General features: G+C 37.3%; 2 protein-coding genes across 9 annotated transcripts in view; both read right to left on the bottom strand.

The window, feature by feature from the left end:
- Positions 1 to 7: 7 nt before the first annotated feature.
- Positions 8 to 12,951, bottom strand: cdc42ep2 (CDC42 effector protein (Rho GTPase binding) 2). Of its 3 annotated transcripts, none has more exons than XM_042724363.1 (3): positions 12,051 to 12,951; positions 4,111 to 4,276; positions 8 to 4,023 (listed from the first exon to the last, which is right to left on the bottom strand). In XM_042724363.1, the coding sequence occupies exons 2-3, from the start codon at positions 4,205 to 4,207 to the stop codon at positions 3,218 to 3,220; spliced, it is 903 nt and encodes a 300-aa protein (XP_042580297.1). In that variant the 5' UTR covers positions 4,208 to 4,276; positions 12,051 to 12,951; the 3' UTR covers positions 8 to 3,217. The 3 variants fall into 3 exon arrangements, with proteins under 3 accessions (XP_042580297.1, XP_042580296.1, XP_018958487.2); XM_042724362.1 differs by lacking the exon at positions 12,051 to 12,951 and adding an exon at positions 8,537 to 9,048; XM_019102942.2 differs by lacking the exon at positions 12,051 to 12,951 and adding an exon at positions 8,537 to 9,047 and having other exon boundaries at positions 8 to 4,276.
- A 149-nt stretch (positions 12,952 to 13,100) lies between these two features.
- Positions 13,101 to 23,587, bottom strand: part of LOC109088715 (spectrin beta chain, non-erythrocytic 1-like) — a 75,774-nt gene continuing 65,287 nt past the window's right edge. For 5 of the 6 annotated variants that reach the window (XM_042724357.1, XM_042724356.1, XM_042724358.1 and 2 more), the window contains 17 exons: positions 23,324 to 23,548; positions 23,026 to 23,115; positions 22,619 to 22,909; positions 22,355 to 22,485; positions 22,060 to 22,264; positions 21,517 to 21,894; positions 21,161 to 21,405; positions 20,713 to 20,851; positions 20,493 to 20,577; positions 20,121 to 20,317; positions 19,890 to 20,006; positions 19,086 to 19,160; positions 18,583 to 18,696; positions 16,862 to 17,043; positions 16,589 to 16,762; positions 16,425 to 16,467; positions 13,101 to 16,327 (listed from right to left, as the gene is read on the bottom strand). In XM_042724357.1, coding sequence (XP_042580291.1) covers positions 16,118 to 16,327; positions 16,425 to 16,467; positions 16,589 to 16,762; positions 16,862 to 17,043; positions 18,583 to 18,696; positions 19,086 to 19,160; positions 19,890 to 20,006; positions 20,121 to 20,317; positions 20,493 to 20,577; positions 20,713 to 20,851; positions 21,161 to 21,405; positions 21,517 to 21,894; positions 22,060 to 22,264; positions 22,355 to 22,485; positions 22,619 to 22,909; positions 23,026 to 23,115; positions 23,324 to 23,548 — 2,901 coding nt within the window. In that variant the 3' untranslated portion in view covers positions 13,101 to 16,117. The remainder of the gene's footprint in view (positions 16,328 to 16,424; positions 16,468 to 16,588; positions 16,763 to 16,861; positions 17,044 to 18,582; positions 18,697 to 19,085; positions 19,161 to 19,889; positions 20,007 to 20,120; positions 20,318 to 20,492; positions 20,578 to 20,712; positions 20,852 to 21,160; positions 21,406 to 21,516; positions 21,895 to 22,059; positions 22,265 to 22,354; positions 22,486 to 22,618; positions 22,910 to 23,025; positions 23,116 to 23,323; positions 23,549 to 23,587) is intronic. The other variant, XM_042724360.1, reaches the window with a different exon arrangement.

Genomic DNA, 23,587 nt, shown 5'->3' with positions numbered 1-23,587 from the left:
TCACAGCTAGACTGTTGGATCAAAAATCAGCATTTATTCCCCATTACGTTTCTGTCTCTATATCTTATCCTTTAAATCTATTGTAGTGCTTACAGCAGCAGCAAACATCCACTTAACATCTAGTACAGAATCTGACAAAATAAAGCACAATAAAAACCAACACGTGGGCAAAATTGTCTCCTGGTGCAGATCTGAACAAGTGCTGTAGAGGCACATGACACAAGGTTAACGTGTAGTCAAAGGCATTAATGATTCACTTTTATTGATTAGGCAGCAATGCTATAATATTCCTCACAGAGATGCAGCTGTTTCCCCTTTAGTCTAAAACCATGATAAAGTATACCATAAACCATAAAGTATTTTTCACTTATTTGGACTAAAAAACATGCTTGTGCTAAATGCAGACAAAAAACGGGGAAGAGGAGCCCAAACTTCAATTTTAAACGTTTTCAAGGGGAATAATTAGCTCTAATTTTTTGTAGAGCTAATCAGAATTATTATTTTTGTAGAGCTAATCTGAACTGAAGCCCCCCTAAAAAGTGCTTAGCGACGCCCCTGCCAAATTCTCTTTACCAAGCAGACTAACTATTCAGCTAGTCAGTTTTTAGCTAATATGCTAATTGAAGCTCAAAATGTCCACCCAGTTGTTGTTACAAAATATCCACCCTGTCAGCCACTTAGACTCCATAGAGTGGACATACACATGACAGGGTGGACACAGCATTCACTTGTAGTTAATATTGCTAAAATCTTATATGATTTTTGGGGTGGGGGGGTAATTAATGTTTCACTGTCATATTTTGTCATGATTTGTGTGTTCTGCATTGTGTCCACCCAGTCATGTGCTGGTCCACCCTGTCATCTTGATATTTTAATATTTTAAATAATAATTCAATCATATCTATATAATCCAGTGTGTTCAATAGCTAGGTGTGGGGGCAATAACATGCATCCTAATATCACAGTTTTCTCCAAATAAGAAAAAATACAGGTGCGATTTGTATGAGTTTTTTTAAAAACATGTGGTTTACATAAAATCTTTTATGTATTTATAATTTGAAAGCAAACAAAAAACTCTGTTTAGGAAAGGGACATCACACCTATAAGAATATATAATTAGCATTTTAATTTTGCAATGAAAATATATTAAACAGTAATATATATGTCCATGACAGGGTGGACATATCTTATGGTTTATGCTTCGAATAATGGCCCATAATTATCTAAAAATAAAAAATAAAAATGTGTGGAAGATCAGCTAATATGTTTCTATAGTACTTGAGTGTCTACTATTTATGACATGACATAAAGTGAATTGAAAATTAAAACCAAAAATTTGAGAATTGTGATATGGTGATATTGACCCAGATGCTTATTAAAATGCGTTTTTTTAGCAATGCATCTCCCTATTTATACTTACAAATACCCATCTATATTTACCAAATTGTTTATTGTTGGTCTGAACTTTGAAATGTATTGTGCTCTTATTTACTTTTTGTTGTTGTTTTGTTGTAATGGAAAATCATAAGATCCTCAGTAACCCTGATCACCCTTAATTAAATACAATGGTTTATATGAGCTTTATACTGTATGTTGTCCTAAGCTAATTTAAAAAAAAAAGTGAAGATATTTTCATATTTAACATTGTCTATTGTCTCTTTCAAATTATTTGAGCAGAAAAGTGGCTATGAGAAATTTTAGGTCACAAATTTCTGGTTTATGTAGTATAAGAAAATTCAAAATAAACACTAAGAATTATGATTAGTGATAATATCTATTTATTCTATGTCTAACATTTAGGTCCCTGTTCAGTATGATAATAGTTAGTGTAATGAAATTAGTTGTTATTCTTACAAAAATAAGTACACAGCCAAATGGAAAGGTATACCATATGATTTAATCTGTCTGTGCATTTAATCTGCTTTTAGATCAGATGTATATCAAAAATGAAATGAAGTGCACAGAACTGTGATTTTGGATATAGATTCAGCTTTAGAATGAAATTCACAATGTAAGGATTAAACTGTAAGACAATTCAATTGTAAGAACAAAGAAAAATAAATAAGGAACAAAGAATCTAAACACTTGCTACTTGGAACAAAGCTTTTGAGAAGAGGAAAAAATGAGAAAGATTCAAATCTCAAATAGTTTTTGTTTAAATATGAGAACTGATTAGTGTAAATCAATACAGTAGATTTATTGCTGTTACAGTGCAAAGGTAGCATCACATAAAGTTGATTGCAGTGTGACTAATTCTGCTAATGTTTGCCCTTTTAAGCTCTCATTGTTGACCTATGTTCTTATATGTTTGATATACTTTGTGGTAAGTTAATAAAAAAGGTTAAAAGTTATTTATTTTAAATTATAATCTGACAAAATAATACTAACACTAATAGGTCTTAATCTGTGAACAGGAAGCACAGAGCATTATTAACCCATGCGGGGTGAGTTACATGGGGGTTACCAAGATAACACAAACCCTTCCTTAAGGCCCACCACTCAATTCAGAGAAAGAAAAAAACACTGCTGCCAAAGAAAAGTGATCATCTGTCAAAGCCTGAGGGATTGCAGAGACCGCAACAATAACCAAACACAGAAAAAAAGGGTATTTTATGAAATAAAAACATTCCATATTCTGCTCCGTGAAAAAAACAGCCTTCGGGTTTCTGTTTCGGAACAATGAAAACTACTCCCAACAAAAAGAGAAAGTTAGAAACCCAGGGTGTAGATGCAGAGGCCTCCTGGCATGTGTGTGTGTCCAGATCATTAGGGAGGAGCTGCGCATTTTTACCCGATTACACAAATTGCAACAACACAGAGGGGGAGATGATGTCATTGCTCCTTTGAAAGAGAAAAATGTCAGTTTTTCTTTTCCTGTAGAGTTGCTCTGTAATAGTTCATACACAATGCAGGTAGTTCTACATGCGCTTGCTTAAATGCTTTCAGATGTTTCAAAATGTATCTAAGAGTAGCCAGAATGAAGAGAAATGAATTCCATTTGAACCCAGAGAAATCCAACAATAGAACATTCAGTTTGAATTGGCCCCAATCCTAGAGCTTCCAAAGGTCTTCTCCAAAGATTATATGTATGATGAGCATACAATTTGCAACTGTACAACAGGTAAATGAGTTTTCTCAGAGGGCAAACTGTTTTAATACATGAAGAAAAACGTCATTTATGTACCATCAGGCTTTGACATGGACCTCTTGTTCACTTTCAGGTATATATCTGTTGTCGTCCACTGGGTGTAAGTCGCCCACTGAATGTCCCTGTTCTCTGGTTGTCCATGATCTGAAGCACATCCTCTAGGATCGATGGCCCCAAGTCCAGATGGAGGGAAAGCATAGAGCCAGCGTTGGACAGATACGGCTTTTCCTCCTGATCACCATCCTTCACACACTTTTCATTTTCCTCAGGATCAGGACTTTGTTTGTGTGTGTGCAAATGATGTGGAGAGCGGTTCGGAGATGCAGGCAGTGACGTATGCCGTGACACACTCCTCTCTTCCAGGTGCAGTCTGGGAGGTTTGGGAGGTGGAGCGAGAGATGGAGATGTTGGGGGTGATTGGGTCGTTGACAGTGCTGTTGGGACCTCAGTGACCGCTGTTGCTGCTGAAGTCAGAGGAGCTGTGGGGGCCGGAAGGGTGAGCGCCTGCACCCCTCCAATGATAGGAAGTGACAAGGCATTTTTCAAAAGCGGCGAGCTCTCGTAGGCCGGCGGGTGACTGCTTACACTCGCTGTGCGACTTAGTTGGAATGACCCCTGGTGACCTTCTTGACCTGGTAACAGGTGAAATTTACCTTGTAGGAACGACAGGTCACCGAAAAGATCGTCTGCGCCCCCGCCACTGCCAATGTGGATGGTGTGTCTGAAGTCTCCCAGCGGAGGGCTGATCATGTCCGACGAAAGAAGGTCACGTAACTTTTCCTTCTTTCCTTTGCGGCTTCGGCGTTTAAGGTATATGGGGGCTTTGGCAGACATGTTGGTCCCACCGCGTCCTCCCGAACAACAGAGAGACAGGCCTTGCAGCAGGGTGAATGGAAGAAAGGAGAGGTGAAATAAAATAAATGGACTGTGCACTTAAAGGAGAGACAAAAATCACAACGCACTTTTGGACAAAGTCAGGATGCTTCTTTTGTTCCTATCTTGTGGAAAATTCTTCATAGGCTCAGAGTGTCTTTTTATATAAAAATTTGAAGGCCACATCCAGAAGGACAGTATTCCTATCAGGGCAACAATCCTGCCATTGTTTTAGACGCTGAAAATCCAGTATGCCTGCAGTTTGGGAGAAAAAAAGAGAGTATTTAGTACATATACTGTGGTATATAATAACTCAAAATTGATCCACTACATTGATCCACATTGACATTAAATTGATCCAAAGTGAAAAGAAAGTCATTCATAATGTTGCAAAGCAAATTGGAAAGCAAAAAGTTAGAAAAAAACGTATGGGTTTCCACAGAAATATTAAGCAGCACAACTGTTGACAGTAATAATAATAAGAAACCTATTAGAAAGATTTTTTGAAAGATCGTGTGACAATGAAGACGTAAGTAGTGGATGCTGAAAATTCAGTTTACCATCAATAAACTACATTTTAAAATACATTAAAAAAGAAAAGTTATTTTAAATTTTAATTTTAATTTTAAATCTATTATTACTATAAACATTTTAAATATCTCCTTGGTAACACTTTATTTTAAGGTCCAATTCTCACTATTAACTAGTTGCTTATTAGCATGCATATTAGCATATTGTCTGTTTATTAATACTTATAGGCACATATTATGGCTTTACTCTTTATGAGCACATCTAGATCCCTTGACTGACCCAATACCTAAACTTAACAACTACCTTACTAATTATTAATAAGCAGCAAATTAGGAGCTTATTGAAGGAAAATTCTTAGTTAATAGTGAATATGTGTTCCCTAAAGTGTTACCATCTCTTTTTGTTTGCTTGCTTTTTATGAACTGAGCCAACCTTCAAAGTAAAAAAAACTAATTCAAATTAAACGGCACTTATATAACACATGGGTTCTTTAGGTCAAAGTTAAAAGTGGGATTCACTAAGAGAAGGGAAGGCAACAGAAAAAAAGGTTACAAAATTGAATAAGAAGTGAGAGATAATAAACAAACTATAATTTGGAAAGAGTCGGAGCAAATAATCAGGGTTTGTTAGTCTTGGCACGTTTGATTTGCCTTGCACACATATGATAGAAGACTAGGCCTATATCATGTCTCTACGTATCTGCTGATAATGGACTTGGCTGTCAAAACTTAAAAAGGTTCAGCAGCAGTTTAATAGGAACATCTGAGTGACTGTTTTACAGTGTATGTTTGTGTGCTGAAAACTTTAACAGACCGTAAGACCTGTATGTGTGTGACAATACATCAGGGCTCTACTAACGCATACCTTCAGCATTAAATCATAGTTCTGGAGCTGGTTCTGTTAACTACATACCGCTGTGTGTGTGTTTCCTTCAACCTTGACTTTTATCAAAGTGAGTTTAACTAGCGCACACTCCGAGCAAAAACAAAGGCCAGTGTTTCAATCTCAAGTGTGGGAAAAGCCACCTCGCTGTTGCATAAGTGACCCACCAAAAGTCAGAGAAGTTCTGAAATTTTCCAGAGAATATACTACAGTGCGTTTAGACATTATTTCTGTCAAATTATACTGATCCTAGACGTGTCCACTGACTAACAGATTGCATCAACATAGTATGTAGGTCATTAAGTGAAACATGTCTATTCCAGTTTGATCATTTGATTCATAAAGTACATTTCTGGAAGATTTTAAATGTTCTAGGCAAGCAATGTTTTTAAATGGTAACAAATTGCAATTTTTATATAAAAGCATGGAAACAGCGTTGATATCTTTAGATCACTGACAATTTAGCAAATAAAGTGATACAAAAAGAGGAAACTTGAGATAATACTTCTTGAAAAGATGCCATTATGATACACGTTAGATCATATCATTGAGTACTATCTATCATTAAAGTGACAGTCCCAACCAAAAATGAAAATTCTCTCATCATTTATTAACCCTCACGTTTACCAAATCTGTCTTTCTTTCTTCTATAACATTAAAGAACATATTTGAGAAATGTCTCACTGTTTATTTTGCTTATGCATTGTAAGTCAATGGTCACCAATGTTATTTTGGGCCTAAATGTTCCTCAAAATATCTTATGTATTCTGCAGAAGAAGCAGAAGAGGTTTCATGAGATATCCATGGCAAACATGCAGATGGTAGTACACATGTACATGCTTCACAGAAGCCAGTGTGCTGACTCACTAAACTGAGCAACATAATGATGAACCATAGATAAACAGAGAACAATTAGCACATCAGTTCCAGCCCAAATGAACAAACAGATTAATTAGATTACACTGCAACCTAATTAATTAATTAGATTGCATTGCAACCTGCATATTTTGTTTGAAAATCACATTTCATTTTTAGGTGAGATCATTTAGTTATAACTTATTTATATGAGGTACTATTGAAATACATGATTTTTGCAGGACACTGTTTAACATTTAAATTCAGAATGAAATGAACTGATCAACCAGATACACAAAGATCTAACTTCATTACATAAACTGGGTGAAACCAATAAACTACAAATCAGTTAAACTACATACAGCAGCATCATCTTTATAATATGAGGTTGGTGTATAATACGAGTGAATACCACATTAAACAAAAATGGGTCAGCATTAGATTCTCGGATAACAACTTTGGATGTCAGAAAGGCTTTAATCAAACCACAACTGAGTAACAGTTGCGGAATGGGGTGAGTCCTGTTCAGACTCGCAGAAGAGTGTCAGGAAGTGTGAATGCTTTTTCTTTTATGGCATTCCGATATCTCTGTGTTTATAATCATACATATTAGACAATTCTGTTGAACTCTGGAGAATATGATGTGTACCATCATTTAACTCAATTAAAGTTAAGTTAAAAAAAATAGGACATTTCACAATGTTGAAATGAACCATGCTGCTCCTCTGAAGGCCTGAGGTTATTTATTAGTTTCTGAGCAGAAGTGAACAATGTTGCTGGAAAGCGTAAATAAGGCGCTGTGCTCAGACAAGCCCTCAACAGACTGCTCTGTTTGGTAGACAATGCAGAGAACAAACTGACACAAAAACACATCAGCGTTTGGTTTGTTTAACAGAGAGAGTTACTGTCAAATTTGACAGTCAACCATCAATACACCAATGGTACGTTCTTCGTCCTGATCTCAGAGATGAACACATATTTTTATTATCAAACAGAAGAATAAGCACCGAAGAACATTGAAAATATCTACTCTACTTTGGTCTAATTCAGAATTAACAAGCAAAGAATCCATTAAAATCAACATTTTTATTAGGATCTGCCCCCAAATATTCAAAACAGTCATCAAACCAATGGCAGTGAGGTGTATCTATAAAATTTTATTTTATAACAGATTTGAATGGAAAAAACATTCTCAGGACACACCTACTCACAAATATTCTGCCTAACCAAATTCTTAACACATAAAAAGAAAAATACAGGCTGAGCAACCACAGAGATGGGCAATCAGAGCACCTCCCCCAGGTTAAAAATGTCTTAAAGATTTGCGGAACTGTTCTGCTTGAATGGAAGTCAGTTGTGGAGAATACACTGCTACTGTGTAGAAACATCTCATTTATAAAAAATGGACTGCTTTCTGCTAATTGTCATAAACATATTCAGAATGACATATTCATTTTGGAATGAGCTATAATTAAAGTTTGATATCCAAAAAAAGCTGTTTTATAAGTTAACTCATGAGCAATTTCCTAACAGGTTCAATTTCAAACTCAAACTCCTAAAACATTAATATATATATATTATATAACAAAAGTACACTTGCAACAATATTAATTTCAATTAATCCAAGTGCATTTAATTCAAATTCGAATTGCAATTATTTTTGCAATCTCGAACTTAAATACATGAAGTTCAGGAGATTAATTAAAATACAGTTGTTGTGGAGACAGTGGTCAGCCTGTCATGCGTGCCTGTGCGCGCGCTTTCAATTTACAAACAAGCTCCAAACGTATTTAAACTACCACGTTTTTAACGTCATTATAGGCTACTCATTTACAGATCGTATTTAGTACACATTTATCTCTTAAACAAGCAGACGATACTTTTGTGACTGAAGCAGAGTCGTAGTCCGAAGCCTACATCTCACATGGCAATGTCATGGCAGTTTGCGCGCACCACCCTGCGCTCGTTTGGCCACAAGAGCAACACAACACTCCATATTTCATTAGCACTGACGGACACAATAAGTAGTTTCTTATGTGCCTACTGTATATTCACGAGAGTTTATCAGAGTCATCATGTTTTAAACGATCATGTGCATTATAAAAATAAGAGTGATCTGAATAAAGAGGTAGGCGAATTACGCGTAACTCCTCAGTGAAAAAAAATCCTATGATTACTTCACATTTTCTATTTGAGCGGCATGCGATATATTCAAAACACCACATGCAAATATTATATTTTGCCTACCTTTGAGATGCCCGTGTGATCAAACTCCTATCCAAAACGCAGGACTTTCAGGTCAAAACTGTTCAATATCAATTCTGCTCTGTCATGCATCTTTCCTCACGAAAACCTGCAGAACTGACAGAAGTATAAAAATAGCCCTAACTCTTGATACCGCATACCTATACAGAGAGTATTTGCTGATCCTTTAGAAATAGAGCCGCGCTATAGAGCTCTGTAATAAGCCCTAGCCCCCCTCACATCACTGCTGAAACAGAGCGCACAGGACTGGACTCAGTGGATCTGGATCGCCGTTCATATCTACAATTGCGGTATCCAGACCATTATTTGGCGTTTACCGCCGCGTTGTCCAGCTTCTTCCGTGTTCGCTGAAGATTCCAGCAGGACACACGCGCGCGCGCCGCTGTCAGCACACGCTTGCGGTGACTCATAATTTGAAGTTATCTACTCTTGCATAAACCATATCAAAACAATGTGAATGTCTCCCTATCCAAACCTCCAATCTGTCATATACTCATCGGCCATAGGCTACTCAAAAATAGACAAAGATAATTGTTTCTGATCAGAAAGCATATAAGAAAATTGATAGCATATATAAAATAGATGCATTTTCAATCCAAACTGAAAAAAAAAAATGATAAAAAAAAAAAAAAAAAAATTATCCCAAAATAAGCCAAACAGTACACCAACTCACAAACAAAATGATCACAAAATACAAGTAAAAACAAACTTTTCTTAATAAATGTACCTTGACTCCTAACAAAATTGTTTTAGCTTTCAGTCTATTGATTGATTGTAAGGCATACAAGCCTTCAAACTTCAAGACACTTCAGACAAGGTTTTTGTCTCCAAAATGTATAAAGTTTGTTGTGACTGAGTTTCTTCTTCTGGTTTAATTTGTTTAAATTAAATTTCCTGAAAAAATAAAAATAATAATGATTAGATCAAACTCAGGAATTTAATGTGAATTTAAAGTTGTAATAAAATGGAAATAGCAACAGTTTGATATGAGTGTAACGGATTATAGAAAAATAAAAAATGATTGGATTTTGAGATGTGGGCACTGCACTCAAATGTGGATGCAGATGAACGTGAGATTGCAGGGCTAGGTTTAAGTGGATTAAATGATTGGAGAAGTCCTGCATACATCACCAATGAAAAGTCTGTCTTTTTTACTGCTGCGCAGTAACGACATTTTGAGTAAATATAATAAAGTCTTAATGGAATTATACTCCTTTAGAGATCATTTTTATTAGTACTGAATGATTTACCTTTTTTAAAAAAAAGCAGACAATACCTTTACCCATGCATTCAGCTCCAATAATGCTGGCCAGTTGTTGCTTAACTGTCTGCCTCTGGGAAGATAGCTGTATTTTTCCTATAGGCTACCTATTTCTGTAGAAATTTCATTTGTTCTTTCAAGTCTGTACTGTAGATACCTAAACACAATCCTGTGACTCACACAGTCAGTGAGTACTGTTCCTGCATGCCTCATCCTAAAATAGCTCATAATTGACCTGTCTTGCTCTCATTGTGCTCCAAAGTTCATCACACATCTGACAATGACAGGATGGACCCTTGGAAATGTACGTCACACAGATTGTTCACACGACATTGCAGCAAAAGATGACTCAAACATATGCACTTATTAACAATGCACACTGGACAAAAACGGTTCAGTTTTCCAAACTGAGCTCAGAGATGCTGAGTTTAGGACACTCTCGGGAGCTTGAACAGACAGGATTTATGAAACACACCAGATTGTCAACTTGAAATCACTTCCTCGTCTTTCTTATCTTCTCATTTTTCTTTAGTGTTCCACTGTTGTTTCACATGGGGGAATTCTTCTAACAATGCGGGTCCATGCAGACACTCCAGACCAAACTAAATGCTTCACCACAATCTTATTTTCTAACTTCCATTTGTAATATCAACAATTTTTCAACTTTTCTTCAACTAAACATGATGATTATAATGTTATTAATCTCTCTGATAATTCGGATCATCAGACCTTGGGGCCTCTGCCAGTTATGACATTTAGATGTTTTTTATTACACATTCAACAGTTTAAATCAATTTGTTTAAAATGTCCTTTTTCTTTTTCTCTTCTTTCTTTTTTTCCATTCCATACTACAGTAATTAAGACAATGTTTGATGGTACTGCTCAACATATGGAGACCAGAGGGAAGCGAAAACTTCCTCTCAGTCTGATATCTGAACTCTTTACATTTTCTTGCTTTGTCTATCTGTTATCTGCCCTCATGACCCTATCTGCTCTTGTGAACTGCAAACCCTCAGCATCACACATATTTGCCTGCAGAACAATCTTGGGAAGTAGGGCCAGCTATTATCCATCTTTCTGTTCTCCAAATCCACTCCAGATGTGATGTGCATTTTGTAGAGCAGACCTGATTCCTGAACACATGCTTACACATAAGAGCAGAAACACAATGCATGCACATTAAGATACTAAGGAACCCTTTTCTGAAGGTGAAAGTGGAATCAGTGAGTGATAGCATATACCTCAGGACTGTAGGGACTTGTGAGTGGAGCTAATTGGCCAATTTTAACTAGAATGCATCGACACCCCCCCCCCCCCCCCCATGCAAACTAAGTTATTTTGCAAATTCAGCAGTCAAAAGGCAAAATAAGTTCACATGTACAGAAACAGCTTGAGTGAGTCCCTGAGTAAAAACAAACATAACAATGCAGCAGTATAGGCCTATATTACATTTAGAACTGGCTTCAAGACCAAAATCTAAAATAAATAATAGGCCTAAATAAACATTCCAACTAAAAACTGATCTCTTGAGAAAACAACTTAAATGTTGAGATCACAATAAAATCATGACAGCATAGCCTACAGACAACACGCATACTGAAGTAGCCTAATGAACGACTGTTTTGTGTTTCATAAAAAGCGGGTCCAGTATTACTGTATTAAATTAGGCTTTTAACAGCCACTGGTCTGTTTGTTTTTCCAGGTCAGGTTCTTAGGCTGTGGAAAGTTATATGTAACTCGATTACACTAATGATCAAACTCCTGCACGCTTTTCCCAGTGGAGCTGAGTGCGTCCGGGGGTCACGCGCACAGCTCTTCCTCTGAACACGGAGAGCCGCGTTTCACTCAACAGCTTTAAAATGAAATATGGTTTATCAGCACTGAAATCGCATTCAACATTCATCTGCAGCTGATTTACAAGAAAGTCACACGCACCAGATTTTCCACTTCGTGAATGTTATCGAGAGGCCGTGATAACAAATCTACTGAACATTCACGCCTTTCCTCGAAACTATTGCGCAAATTCACCTGAATAAACTACATCTGCCACACAGCCAACAAGGTCTGTTTAATCTCACTCAAATTCTAGAACAAGCACAGTGACAAATATTCAAACTTTTCTTTTTATAATTCCAATGGTAACCATTTTCCGTTCCAGTAAAAAATGTAAACCATAATAACAAATTCATAACAACGCACTAATAGAACTAAAATAATTGAATTTAGGCTACTTACATTAATTGTTTTGCTTAGATCCAGCGTCAAATTTTGTGACCCAAAAACGCCATTCTTTACATTTTATACCAGTCCGTTTGGGGCTCAAAGACAGTTTGACAACAGTTTAAAGCATCGGTGACACTTTAGTGAGGGTCCAGCCCCTCGCGCTGTACTCAAACGGTTTTAACGGTCGCTGGGTAACGCGCATTGTGACTGAACACAAAGCGGGGGCCCGAGAGAGCTGGAGGTGAGGACGCCGTCGCGCTTTTAAATCGGCCTTAGCATAGTGGTGCTGCGTTGCCAAGCGATTCTGAACACTTGATAGACTTGATAGATGACACTCATCAGGCCTGATAGTTTAAAACATAATAAGCACAGGAGGAGGAACGACCGTTAGTCAGTGCAATACAATCTAAACGGGAGATTTGCATACTGAGCAAGTATATAAAGGGACCCGCTGAGAGGCCTACAGGGGCATTTTATGCAGTTCTTGTTTGCAGGTCTGTGGGCAGTTGAAAGCTTTCCGGTTGAGTTTCAAGGCCAGATTCTGAACAAACTATTCTCTGCATGGTGCAGACATGGTTACGATAATGAAAATGCATCTCATTCTCAATCTATCATTTGTTGTCATCTCTAACATTTGTTTGTCATACATATTTAATCTTATTATTGTAGAAAATAACAAATCAAATTCAGCTACAATACCTCTGAAAACACAAGAATCTGAAGTCAGATACTGTTGTGTCTAGTGGAGGAACTTGAGGGAGGAGGAGAGATTTGCATTCAAGGCAAGCTGATTCTTGGTAAGATGGTAAACTTCATAGCTGTGGATGGGTCAAGGTCAAAGTTCATGACCTTTTAAAGACTTAGCTGGCAGAGCAGTCTGAGAAAGGTCTGCTTTGTGCTTAGACATGTATCGGAACAGAAAATATTTAAAAGGCAAGACTAAGCATAGTTACACCCAAATAATGAACAATTATGGACTGTCCGAAGCTTTTGAAAGTGGTGGGCATACATGAATATTAATCTTATATTTAAACACCTATTTTTAGAAGAAAAACACCACACTTTTTTGTTTCTTTTCAAATCATGTTTTTATTCCTAATATTAGATGTAGATACACAAGTCAACAAACAAGTCTTTTTCTTGTTTAGATCAGTAATGAAAAATGCTCCACAGCACACTTGCCCCCAGGTGGCGGGGTTTGGTATTACAGACGAGGAACTCAGCACGAATAGGCTGCAGTTTTACAAGAGGTGCAGTTGCAACAGTAGTATTAATAGTAATATTAATAATGACTTTTATATTAATAACAATAATAACAACAGATAATAGTAGTGATATTAACAACTTAAAAATCAATTTAAAATCAAGAATGGAATCAACATTCTTTAATAAATGGTATTTTTGATGGGTTTGGTGGAATTATTTTTGAAGACGCATTAAAATGTTGTAAAATATAATACTATTGGTGAGGAACAAAAATTATGCTTAAAAAAATCCCAGATTTTATCAAATCTAATGCTCAGTACTTTGAGGCCATACTCACTTTTACTGAGAGAGTTTCATCCCATTGAAATCACTGTATTGCAATATTTAATTTCCCATTACAATTTTCCACACTGGACCTTTGAAATTTACACAAACAGACTCTCTTATGTGCCATAATGTAACTGACCATCTAACCAAACTGGGTTAAAACCAACCATACTGGATAGTGTAAAATGTGAGAGAAAGAATAGTAGTTTTCAGATTTTTTCAAAGTAACTCTGATAAAAAGAATAATAATAAAAAAAAGCACAAATGAGATTAATCCAATGCAACACATTGACTTATTTCAGGAAGCAATTTAGCACACAGTCCCAAACGGTATGTGCAGGCTCAGACTAAATGAATCATCTTACAGCTCAATGACAGTATTCTGTGTGAACAAAAGCACTGGTCTACAATGAATCACTCTACCGCAGTGTTTTTTTATCCTTTAGGATGGAGAACATCGGACCGATCCAGAGATTAATGTTCCATAACGTCGTTGACTCCAAGATCCTAATTTCACATCACTTGAATGGAGTGGAAAATGAGTTTCAGTGACATTGCCCAATCACTTAAAACTAGAAAGAAGGGGACTGGACAAGGTTCAGCAGAGAGTCTGCATCATTTTCCTTCACATCAAACTTCACAGCAAAAAGTAAAAAAAAAAAAAAAAAAAAGTTCAGATTCCGTCTTCGTGTTGACCCCTTGAATGCGTCTCCAAAGGAAATGTCAAGATGAATGACATAAGAGTGGACATGGCTCAATACTCCACACACCTCAGAGGAAGGGGCTTCATTGTATGACGTCAAAAACTCACGCTAATATTAACACACCAAGGCAAGCTTTCTCACAATCATATGAGGCTGAAAAATCTTGATCCTACAAAAATACTGATTTCATGCCACAGTGGGAACACTTGTTACCAATACATCATGCGTTTAACTGCAAAAGTATATCTGAAATCCTGTCTTCTAGGCTGCTATTGATTCTGCCTCTGTGTAACGTGACTTACGAGAAAGGAGAGACTCCCCTGCTGACCGCAAGTATAAAACCTACAATTATATAAGTATGTGGTAAAAATTTCACATTCCTCCAAGGAAGATAATTGACAGTAACTTGTGATGTACAAATAAAGGGAACAGATCATCTCAATCACCAAGAGCGGGGGGAAAATTGTCAATTTGGTCCACATTAAGAATACCTCAGTAATTTTGCTTCTCATTCAGAGCTGAAGCACATTCACAACCGATATACCTGAAAGCAACCTCTTCTGAGCACACACTCACTCTCACACACACACACCTAAAAATACAGCATCAACCTCAAGAGCATCACTGACACTAACCCAACTTCAGCTGTCAGAGAGGTTCATCCCTGTAAAATATTTAAAGTGTAGGCTTATGTGCGTGTGTCCGCCGCTGTGTGAATGGTAAAACTGACGCCTGAGAATACATTCCGATAGGAAACTTGAAAATCAAAGAAAATGAAATATGCCCGTCCTCAAATTCTTTGTTTGACGCAAGTTTAATGTTGGCTTGTGCAAGTGATACTTGTGTTGTGTATGTTTGCTTTCTAGCAATTGTAAAACCAAAGTCCAAACCAGAGCATCACACCTCAATTTCAATCTTCACAACAAACAGGTTTCTGGTCTAAGAAGAGAACAGGATAAAGTGGTTAAAGGAACACGATGAACTAAAGAAACAAGTACCTCTTAATGGGAATGAAAGAAAAAAATAAAACCATCATAAATAGTTTTTAACCCATTTCCTTTAACTTGCAAGCCGAAAAAACGCTACTTAAAAAAGAAGCATTCAACACAATCATATTTAGAATAAAGAAAAGGAAAGAAAATATTCTGTCAGAAGAGCATGTAGATGAAAAGAAATAAAGACCAGCATAAACTGCCACCTCTGACTCATGGGATTCTTTCCCTTTGTCCTCTCTCTGAACATGAGGTCATACCAACTATACTTACAATTTCTTTAAATATTCAACTTTAAATTGACTCAAAAAACAATATTAATAATAGCAATAACAATTAAATCTTTTGTTAGAAGTATAATATAAAAAAAAAAAAAAAAAAAAAAGTATCACGGTCCTTCACAAAGAAAGGGAGAGGTTGAAATCAGGACAGATAAAAGAAATCATCAAGGGAAAAAGACAAAATAGCACTCTTGGTCATTACAGTATGAAAATGCCATCTAACCCAAAGACAAAATTATTTTTAGGGGAAAACTAGTCTAGTTGAAAGGTATGAGCTGAACTTTCAGGATGGATCTTGGTCTGGGAGCTGGTCTTGATCATGGACGCACTCCTTTGGCTCAAAGTGGCGTTCAATCTAGGTGGCAAGACTGAACAAGATCCATGTGTGAAATATGACAAACTGAAAAAAAAAAAATAAAAAAAAAAGAAAGGGCAAAAATTAAAAATGTATCACAATGTGACATGCGAGTTTTCTTAGCCTTTTCTAACTTTATCAGTTTCTTTTGAGTGTTGACAAACTTCCTTCTCTTGCTTGGCTCACTGTTGAGATCTGTGGCATATTTGGGTGCTTATTTCTTCTTGCCAAAGAAACTGAAGCGTTTCTCGCGGTCTCTCTCTTTGCCATCTTTGTTGCGCATGGTTACACCTCCTGCATCGCCCGAGCTGGGAGACATAGGTGGCATGGTCATTGCTCGACTCAGACCTCGCGTGCCACCCGGTGAACGCTCGGTGGACGACAAGGTCGACTGGATTGCTTGAATCCATGAACTCATCTCAGCCTGACGGAGAGAATATTTGCATCACAATATGACTAGAACACTTCTTTTAAAACTTAATATAAGAGAATGACCTAGAAACATCCTTTGCAAAACATACCTCATCCTTTGCTTGGAACAAGAACTCTTTTCCATCCCCAAGCCTTTAACAAAATAAAGCAGTATGTCACATACTAAGAACTTCATTCATTTTCTTGGGTATTTGCAGTTTCATGAATACTGATAAAATCTGAATACTGATCATTTCTACTATCTCTCTCTCACCTAAGTTTAAATACGTGTTTTCTTTTCTTGTAGTCATGGGCGACCTCACAGACAGCCTCGCTAAGGCTGATGGGAACTTCTCCATGGTAGGGGATTCCATTCGAGGCACTCTTGTTGTCCTTATAGAAGCCCAGACTGCCTTTACGTAATATGCAATATACATTCTGCCACGATCTATAAAAGCATAAAGACAAAAACACACAATTTACACAATTAACCTGATTAGGTTCTCTCAGTCATTCTTTTTTAAAATTTATCTGCTTCCTGTGTCACCTGGTGGCTGCTTTTTTGTTGTGCGATTCCATTTCCTGTTTCCTGCAAAGGATGCCCTCCATAGTTTCTGTGGCCGCCTCTGCTCCTCCTCGTCCTGGCAGTGTAGCTGAAGGGTCTTGCCGTGATGCTGAGTCTAGACCGCTGTCACGGCCCGGACCGTTTACAGACTCTGATTCTGATCCCTGGTTGACCAAAACATGCTGCAGTTAGGAGACGTCACAATAATGCATTGTTTCTATTAACTATTAAATACAGATTAGGTCACTACTATATTGATCTATACTATTGTTATCATTAAAGGATTTTTATAACATGTTCACGGTTATATTTGATATTAATAGGTAACAAACACTCTTTAAACTGTTCATTAAAAAAAAATACACTCACATATATATTATCGTTTCAAAGTTTGGGGTTGGTAAGATTTTTTTGATGCTTTTGAAAGAAGCCTCTTATGCTCATCAATGCTGCATTTATTTAATCAAAACTACAATGAAATTGTGAAATATTATAAGAATTTAAAATATTTCTATTTGAACATATATTTTAAAAATCATATTTTAAAGCGTAATTGGCAGCAATTGTTCAGTTTTAATTTCAGTCTTATCTGATTTGGTGTTCAAGAATGATTCTTTTTTTTTTGTTATTATTAATGTTGAAAACGGATGAATATGAGGTTCAAAAGAACAGCATTCATTTGAAATACAAATCTTTAACAAAGTGAAAGTATTTACTGTAACTTTTAATCAATTTAATGAATAAAAGAATAAACATTAATTTCTTTAAAAAAAATCTTACTAACCCAATATAATACATGTTCTATTTCAATATTCTCACAAGTTAACTTATAATGCCTATTTTTTCTGTAACTACTTTTGAAGTATAATTCCTAATCACAAACAAATATTTCTTGCTGATATTTTAATCAAATATTAATAAACAGATCTGAATCAAAATATTCAAACTTAGTAAGCACAATATGTACATGCACTCAAAGAAAAGCAAAGGTACAATCAAAGACATAAGTAAAAACAGAGACAAAAAAAAAAAAAAAAAAAAACTGGACTGGAATGTTCCACTAAGGACAAACAGGTGGGTGTAATAATGAAATAACACTGCCACAAAGACACTAGGAAACATCTGCCTAAAACAGTTACTCAAACTAATTTCATATCCTAAGCCAAACACGTAAATACAAATGTTAGAAGAAAAAAAAAAGTTGCCTTGGCATAAAGTAAAATCCAATGAAACTGAAGGAAATAAAGAAACAATGTCTCATGTGAGTTGGATTAGTAGGAATTAGTTCATTTGTTGTGATGCACCCAACAATATACATACATAATGTAAATTAAGGTTCCCTGACAGCAAACAGCAAAACAACAGCACGACACAGAACAACAAAGATGCCTTTAAACATCATGAAGTAGAAATTTGTATGTGATAAAGTGCATCGCAAACACTGATGTTAAAGCTCAGGCCTAAAAAAGAAAACAATATTACAATATAAGTTCAACAATACAGTAGCCAAATACATACAAAGAAAAGCACAAGACTGATCCACTGAAAGCAATAGGAAGCAGCAGAGCTGTGACTTTGCCCTCTAGCATGTGTGGTATAGCTGCCGACATGCTGCGAGGCTGCTGGGTTGTTAAGCGCAAGCAGCGATGGGGCAGCGATGCTACACTACGGCTACAGGCTGGCGCTAAAGGGTTAGTACTCACACGCTCCTGTGCCTTGTGGGGTTTAGGCACAGGCTTAGAAACTGGGTTAGACTGAGGTTTACTCTCTGGTTTAGGTTCAGGTTTCTTGAGTTCAGATACAGAGACCGATAATGACTGCAGATAAGAGACGTCACAAGAATGTGTATTAACGTGCGAGCATGTTAGAACTGGCACTTGTGTGTGATTGTTCTGACAATTAAAAGGACATCCACACAGTATGAAAACATGTTAGACACTTGTTTTTGTTGTGACATTCTCCCACACTCAAAGAGACTCAAGAGTTTACAGAAGAACATTAAAATCAACATAAATAATTGAGAGGAACAAGGAAAAAGACACTGAACACACAACAAGACTGTACAGTTGAGACCAGGACTGTGATGTGTGTCTTGACATGAATTTGAAAACTGACATATGATGTAAACGTGCATGAAAGTGAATGCATAATTGGATATATCATGAATAGAGAATTTAATATAAGCGCAGTGTGGAGTGTATCTGACCTGTGATGTTTCCTGGTCACTGTAGACACCATTGACAGATACCGACTGGTTCAATGTAGTCTGGTCCAGACTTGTTTAAAGAGAAGCCAATGCAAATGTGTAAACCTATCATTAAATATAGAAAAATACAACCAAAAGTATATTTTTGCCACACCTGGCATTAGCAATTCGGCTGTTTAGCATTTGGCCTGATTTAATGTATTTCCAAATAAAATAACATTTAAAATAAAAAATTCAATAAATAGATACCCATTCATTTGAAATTTGTGAATTGGTCATTTTTGAAAATGTTTTTGAAGGTTTTACTTGATCAAAAATACAATTATTACATTAATATTGTGAAATATTATTATAACTTAAAATAACTGTTTTTGAATATTTTGTAATATTTTTCTAGAACAGATTTGTTTTCAATATATTTTGTAATCTAAGTAAAATGTAATGTATTTCTGTTATGGCAAAGCTGAATGGCTCAGCAGCCATTACTCCAGTCTTCAGTGTCACATGATTATATTAAATGATTATTATATTTATATGAAATATTTAAGTGCTGCTTACTATTTTTTTGTGGAAATTGTGATACATTTTTGTGATACATTTGAAAAAGAAATGTAAATATTTTGTGACATTATAAATGTCTTTACTGTCACTTTAATTTATCCTTGCTGAATAATAGTATTGTCTTTAAAACAAATCCCCAAACTTTCAAAGGGTAGTGTAAATAAAACCAAGATTATTTCTACTTGTTTAGTGCTTGTATAGTGTCTTGTTGAGTGGAATAGTACAATCTGTTTTTTTTTTTTACCTTGCAGCAGAATCGTTTATCTCAGACTGTACTACCTCCTCCACAGGGGGAGGTGTGGGTGGTCGTCGGGCCCTCTCTTCCTCTTCCCTTCTTCTTTGAATTTCCTGTTCCTCCAGCTGACAGAGAATAACATGAGAATAACATTAGAAAAATGGCAGATGCTATAAATGAAGTTAGCATTATTTTACAAATCCTGCACTTTTGTTAATGTGGGTGTGTATTTAACAAACCGTGGTGAGCTTCTCTAGCTGTGTGAAACGATCTTCCCAGCCTGCTGCCAGTTTTTCAAAGGCTTCGTGGCGTTTGATAAGACTCTCAACCTCATCAACGTTAGAGCCCAATTCTGCTCCCCTGACCAGTGGCTCCTGTCCTACCAGCCATGACTCGGCCATAGATGCATCCCTGCTGAACTGTAACACCTCCAGAACTAGCACACACACAGAAACAGAGGAATACAAAGTATGAGGAATCACATAAAAGCAAGGATGTATCACATGGTCAAACACTTTCATAATAAAGTATATATAAATCAAAACTGCCACCTTGATGTAAATCTCAATAGCATGCCACGAGCCACAGAAAAAAGCTTCCCACATACTCACCAATCTGTAAGTGGTCCATTTTCTCTTGCCACTTCTGATTAATTTCAGTGCGTTTGGCTTGAAGCTGATCCAATTTCTCTTGAATCTAGAAATCACAGACATCCAATTACCTCACAGTGTGTGAGTGGGTGCATGTGGGTTTCCTTGGCTAACATGCAGTGATTAAAATATGGTTATCTTGCACAGAGCAGACATGTGCATGTTCTTTGTGTGGACAGACCTCATCTGAAGCATAGTGGTTGTTGTTGATGAGGGTGCGTCCCATTTCACTGCATGCGGTAAAGCTGTCTGCTCTGGTCTCTATCTCAGACTTAATATCCTGATGGTTGGCGATGACCAGACCAGCTGAAGAGACATCCCTATAACAAAACAGGGTATATAAGAATCTCGTTAGTTGTTTACTTACTCATGTATGCAATTTATTCTTAAATCAATTACTAATAACTTGTACAATTATGAGGCATTTTTATATATTTGTGTATACTTCAATGTATGACTTCTCAGTGCCACTGTATATACACTAAGTAATATACTGAAGTAATATATCACAATTTTACTGTTTTTACTGTATTGCTGATCAAATGTAGTCTTGGTGACCTTAAGAGACTTCTTTCTAAAACTTTAAAAAACTTTTTAACAATAGTGTCCGAATATGTGCTTGAATGTACCTTGGGCTGTCATGTGACTGGATCTGTAAGTTGATTCCCTCCATCCACAGCATTAGGTCTCTGACCATGTTTAAGAATCTGAACTTCTCCACCGTGTCCAATAGGAGTAGCCGTCTGGCTTGAGTGGCAGATTGAAGCCCCTCCCAGGCCTCTGTGACCGCACGCTCATGGCGATGGATATCATCAGCTTTCTCTCCAGCATATGCTTTCTGCAGACGTGCAGCGTCGTCCTGAACCTGTGTGACCTGCAGTGAAGAGTCAAACAAAGAAGTTTAACCTTTTGACACATAATCAAACCATCAAAATCAAACCATCAGAAAATGTACAACATATATGTGAAAATGACTGACTCTCACCTGCCCACTCAGCGCCTGTACATCATGCTCATATGCCGTATGCTGTCTAAGGAAGTGTTGGACAGTGTTCAGGTCCCGTCCAAGTTCGGCCCCTGCTAGTGTTTCCTTCTTCTCCCGTATGAGCCCCAGAGCTTCCCGGGCATCCTGATGGAAGCGGTGCAGCTCATACGAGGCGGCGAGCATCTGTGTGCGCGTGTCAATGAGCTCGAGCAGGTCGGCCCAGGCCTCATTGAGCCCGTCCTTCCACTCAGCCACACTGGCGTTTTCAGGATGACCAGACTCAATAAGTTCATCTGCCTGGTCATTCACTGCATCCACACGCTCCTGGCCAATTGTGCTGGTGTCCCGCGCAAACTCCCGGAATTTATCCCGCAACATCTGGAGAGTTGAGAGAAAACATCCAGAATTATAGACTGGAAGGTATAATCTTTAAAAAAAGGTTAAAGAAGCAGTATTCACATAAGTATGATCAATCAAATTAAGTTTTTTTGTAATTCCAGTAGTGAAGATTCAGAAAGCGAGTGGGAAAAGTGGATTTCATACCGTCACATGTTCGTAGTCCTGTCCGAGTTCATGAGACCCAGCGACAACCTCTCTTTCAGCGATCCACTGCTCTAAATCATCCACCTCCCTCTTCAGCTGGGTCAGTCTCAGTCTCTCCTGCAGTTTGCCCCTCCTCTCTTCTGCCAGATCCTTCAACCCTGCGTACAGTTTATCCACCTGGGCCTGCCTCAGAGTGATTCTTTCACTATAAAAAGGAAGAAAGAAAATGGATTTTACCAATACTTAATGTCAAATGCTTTAGCTGACAATCCAGAGATCCTACTATGCCCCTCACCTCTCTGGGTGTTCACTATTCACCATAAGTCTGCTGCTATTGGCCAGTTGGTGGATGGTCTGAGCATAGTCCTCTAGAGCCTGCTCAAGAATCTGGTGTTTCTTCACCATCACCAAAGCACTCTGCTCATCCTACAACAACCATTATAAAAACTTTAAACACTGAATATGTAAACACATCAGAAACATCAAGTAAACTCATCAGAAATGTAACATGAACTAGCTCTTTGAATAGTTGCTACAAACACATACAAAGTTCACTGACCTTCGCCTTTTCCTCTGACATCATATGAAGCTCTTGTTCTCCCATCCAGGCCTCAGCCTCTGCAGCATCTGCGTAAAACTGCTGCGCTCGGTTAGCTTCTTCTAGCCTTAAGTTCCTCTTCTCGGTCTCAGAAATCAGAAGGGCCCACAATTCCCTCAGCTCCGCCAGACGCCCATCAAGAGCAGCTCTCCTCTCCCTGTCCATCTCTGACTCCTCAGGGGACATGTTCCTACCATGAGCCTGGATGTCATCGATACGGGGCTGATGACCTTGAATCTCTTTCTGCAGAGTCTGGGGGAGATAAAAAATCAGTCAGACAGTGAAAAAGAATGTGGAAAATTTATTGAGATGATCAAAAGTAAACACTTTTTTATAACTTTAAAAAAATTGATTGAGCGATTGATTACCTGATTCTTTTTGATGAGCAGCTGGACACTGGGAAGATCTTTACCATGGTCTGTGGACGTGGCAAGAGGCATCCTCTCCTTTACCCATAACTTTAGAAAAAAACATAATTACTTTAAAAACTTAGCAGTTTCTCCAAATGAATATTGCTCATATGTATGAATATTAATGAAACAATTTTGCACTCAGAAATTGCTAGTAAATTTCACAAATATTACAAAGAAAGACTGAGAAAGTATTTTCTTTGTAACATGTACACAATCTTTTTAATACAGTGTAACAGTTTTTAATGTGACTCACAATTTCATCCTCAAGGTCTCTGTTGAACTGATGAGCCTCTTTTGAATCAAGAAGATGCTGCCTCCGCTGTCTTAGAGGGTCCTGCAGTTTAGAGAAGCTGTCTGTCACCCTTCTCTGCTGCCCATCCACCTCCACTATCCCAGAATCCTCTTGGGCCAAGGCCAGAGCCTGTGACTGCAGAGACTGGACCTCTTTCTCGCGAACCTCCATCTGATGCTCCAGCATCTGAGACACGCACAGGTACAGGTTCACATAGGGGGTCAT

The sequence above is a fragment of the Cyprinus carpio genome, chromosome B5, assembly GCF_018340385.1.
Source record: "Cyprinus carpio isolate SPL01 chromosome B5, ASM1834038v1, whole genome shotgun sequence".
Lineage (NCBI taxonomy): Eukaryota > Metazoa > Chordata > Actinopteri > Cypriniformes > Cyprinidae > Cyprinus > Cyprinus carpio.
Note: the sequence above shows the minus strand (reverse complement) of the source record. Positions and strands in the feature narration are given on the sequence as shown.